General features: G+C 37.0%; 1 protein-coding gene across 2 annotated transcripts in view; it reads right to left on the reverse strand.

The window, feature by feature from the left end:
* The window catches only part of LOC115233563 (wiskott-Aldrich syndrome protein family member 3), a 19707-nt gene that overhangs the window by 3493 nt on the left and 12998 nt on the right, over positions 1-3216 (reverse strand). The window contains exons 2-5 of one of the 2 annotated variants that reach the window (XM_029804057.1): positions 1576-1916; positions 1278-1431; positions 1083-1197; positions 805-837 (exon numbers count right to left, since the gene is read on the reverse strand). In XM_029804057.1, the coding sequence (XP_029659917.1) occupies positions 805-837; positions 1083-1197; positions 1278-1431; positions 1576-1849 (576 nt within the window). In that variant the 5' untranslated portion in view covers positions 1850-1916. The remainder of the gene's footprint in view (positions 1-804; positions 838-1082; positions 1198-1277; positions 1432-1575; positions 1917-3216) is intronic. The other variant, XM_029804058.1, reaches the window with a different exon arrangement.

Consider the following 3216-nt stretch of genomic DNA (forward strand, 5'->3'; position numbering starts at 1 on the left):
TATATATATATGTAGGAAATAAAAGTGAAGAGCCTTGTAAAGATGGTAATAAATTATAACTCTTGAAATTTTTCATTCTTGAATTCTATTATCATATAAAAGAAAGGAAAATGTATTTATTTCCTGCAACAATTTTATTTCCTACAACTTGACAAACATGACAAGATGAAGATGAGGTATTCCTGAAATGGACGATGAGATGATATTGAAATTATGGAGGTACCGGTGTCGATCGAAGATGAGTCAGTGGTGAGTATAACGCAGTTCTATATAAATACATTCAAAACTTGCATGAAACTGGCACAAAACGGCATTACATAAGTGATCCACAAAGTGACGGTAAGTGTAAGAGACTTGTTTCGAGTTTCAAAAAAAGAAAAAACACAACTCAATTTACAATGGAAGTGGAAGGTGGAGACAGGATGGAAAGCCCTGCGTAGATGGAATTTTTGCCCTTTTCCTTACTGTTTCGTCGTCAAAAAGATCGACAAATTTAGATTTGGACAAAGAAAGTCTATTCGCATTCGATCTACGCAAAGTGATGTGATCGCCACTGAGAAAATGTGGCTCTATCAACTACAGAGAACTTCGAGAAAGCGAGCATCTAGCGTCAATCTCTATATCAGCGCGCAAAAAGGTCGGTTAATAAAAGAAAAACCACAGAGAGGGCGATTATATGTGATAAGAATGAAATGGTTGGTGTGGCGATCAATTCGCTGACTGAAATTACTGTTGTCGGATGTTTCGTAAAAAAGGGTAAGAGAGATTAAAAAGAAACTACAAAGATCCAAACCATCGACTTGCCTCTCTGAACGGTTCGGCATATTCAGACTCGCTCTACAACGAAGGGGATAGTAATTCAATAGTTAGAATCGCAGTATTAGACACTTTAAGAAACTAATTCGTTCTACGAGTTCGCGCGCACCTCGACAACTTTTAAAGAGTTAGATGCGGCTGATTTGTTTTCGTATTCTCTTCATTAGTTCAGATTCAGAGAAAATGCGCGATAATACAAATATAATAAATAATACAATAATTATCGAGGTGCGCTTTTGAATATATTATTACGCAAGGATTCTTACCTTCTTCCCTCGATCGTGCAACTTCTTTTCCGTGTCCTTGAGCATCTCCTGACTCCACAGGTCAAAAAAGTAATTCGGATCGGTATAGAACTTTAAGCCGTCCTTGCCATCCTCTCTGAAAACAATAGAGTTCAATTATTTTTCGCAAATTAAAACTATATATAGTGATGAAAATTAAACAATGTCGTTAATTACCTATAAATATTAAGCTTGTCTAGAGGCGGCGGCGTATCGCATTGGTGATAGGTCTCCATCATCGCCGTCGGCATCGTGTCTCTGGAGACGACTTGCTGATCAAACACCACAGAGCTCTTGAAGGCTTTTCTCATGTGTATATCTTGCAACGAAACTGAAAAAATCAAGAGCCCTTGATATAGAGACCTTCTTCGTCTAATTTTTCGCAATTTTATGTGTATTTAGAATTTTCTTTCTAATTGTTTTTATTTCTGTGTACAGTTTACTATGGAAATCAAAACGAGCATATCTCACGTACCTTCCTCGACATTACTATCTAGCTGAGTGACTTTGACGGCCAAACGATCTATCCTAGCCTGCAGAGAGTTGGCTCGATCGCTCAATCCGTGCGCCTCCCTCGCCAGCTCGCCGAACAGATCTTCGGCGTGCCTCGATAGACTTGACAATTGTCTGATAGTATTGGCTAGAGTACCGTTAGTGGCTGCTTCGAGCTCCGATGGCAGCGGAAAGTCCTCGGGGATGGTGCCGCGCGCCACATGTACGGGCTCCACTAGTCGTTTCGGAAGCGGCATCTTGCCGGCTGCTTATTCCTCCTGCTTGCTCTTCCTCGCGGTAACTCACTCACCGCTCTCTCGAGACCTGAAATCATCCCCAGAATTATACAGAATTAATTATCAGAAATATCAATGGACAGATTGTCGCAATTTCAAATTTCTTAATTATCTAACGTTAATCTTGTGATAATGTTGAAAATTTGGTCGAAATCAACTGATATTAATAATAAAAGAAACATGTCTCCTTCACATTATTTTGAAGGAATTAATTTTCCATGCATTGAATGCTTAAATAATTAAAAGCGTTGCACACACAATTAGAAATTTCTGAATTATTATTATTGCAAACATAATTTCCATGAAAATTATTTGTATTTTTGAAAGATATTCCATATATAAAAAATTACTTTAATATAGTTTGATGAAAGTTTCATATATTATTTAGAAGCTGATTTTAGAATATCATGTAAGAGATATTATTAGAAAAATAGCTAAAAGGAAAATTGTAATTAAACATTGCCGAAAATACAACTATAATATTTTGTATTGGTGATATCGTTCAAAATAATTGAACAGAATTCTTCTGTATATAGTAACAATGTATGCTTCAAACGTGAGAATAATTGAATGAAACTCTTCTCCTAGCGCAAATTTGCTTGAAACGTGATTTATTCGCGAGTAGCTTTTGAAGAGTACTCGACCAGTGTGAACCACTCGTGGTAGCTTAAAATCGCCCCCGTTTTTCCCGAAGAGGACCGTTAACAAGATGAATATTTGATTCACCCGAGGACATCCCTTTGATCCAGCCCCTGTTACATCCGGCAATGTAGAAATGGGGGAAGAATCGAACGAGAGAAATTGCGAACGCATAATCTCGCGGATTCAGCTATAAATATACATTCGTATAAATTCGTTTAATTCAAAGTCTTCTAAATTGGCGATATCTCATCGCTCGCTGCCTCTTATCTCGTTAAGCGCCGCTTGTTTCATTTTTCCGCGGGTTTTAAAACATACACTCAACGTGCATGCACGCACGCACGCACGCACGCATGCATGCAACGGGTAAATACTATTGCATTACGCAATTACTAGCGTCATACGTGATAACGATAATATCTTATCGCTCATGGTCGACTGCCATTAGCAAAGTGGCCGTATCAGTTTTCCTTTTTCAAATTTTTATTTAATTATTATAAACGTGAGTTATCAATATGAGAACTTGTCCATTAATTTGCAAGCAAATGATGTTACAGTTACACTAACAGATTGCTGAATTGAAGAATTGCATTCACAACTATTTAAAATTTATTCATTTTCCCAACTTTAAGAACGCGAGATTTAATTATTCCATTTAATAAATAATTATTATATTTATAATTATCTTA

This window comes from Formica exsecta, unplaced genomic scaffold, assembly GCF_003651465.1.
Source record: "Formica exsecta isolate Colony F162 unplaced genomic scaffold, ASM365146v1 scaffold178, whole genome shotgun sequence".
NCBI lineage: Eukaryota > Metazoa > Arthropoda > Insecta > Hymenoptera > Formicidae > Formica > Formica exsecta.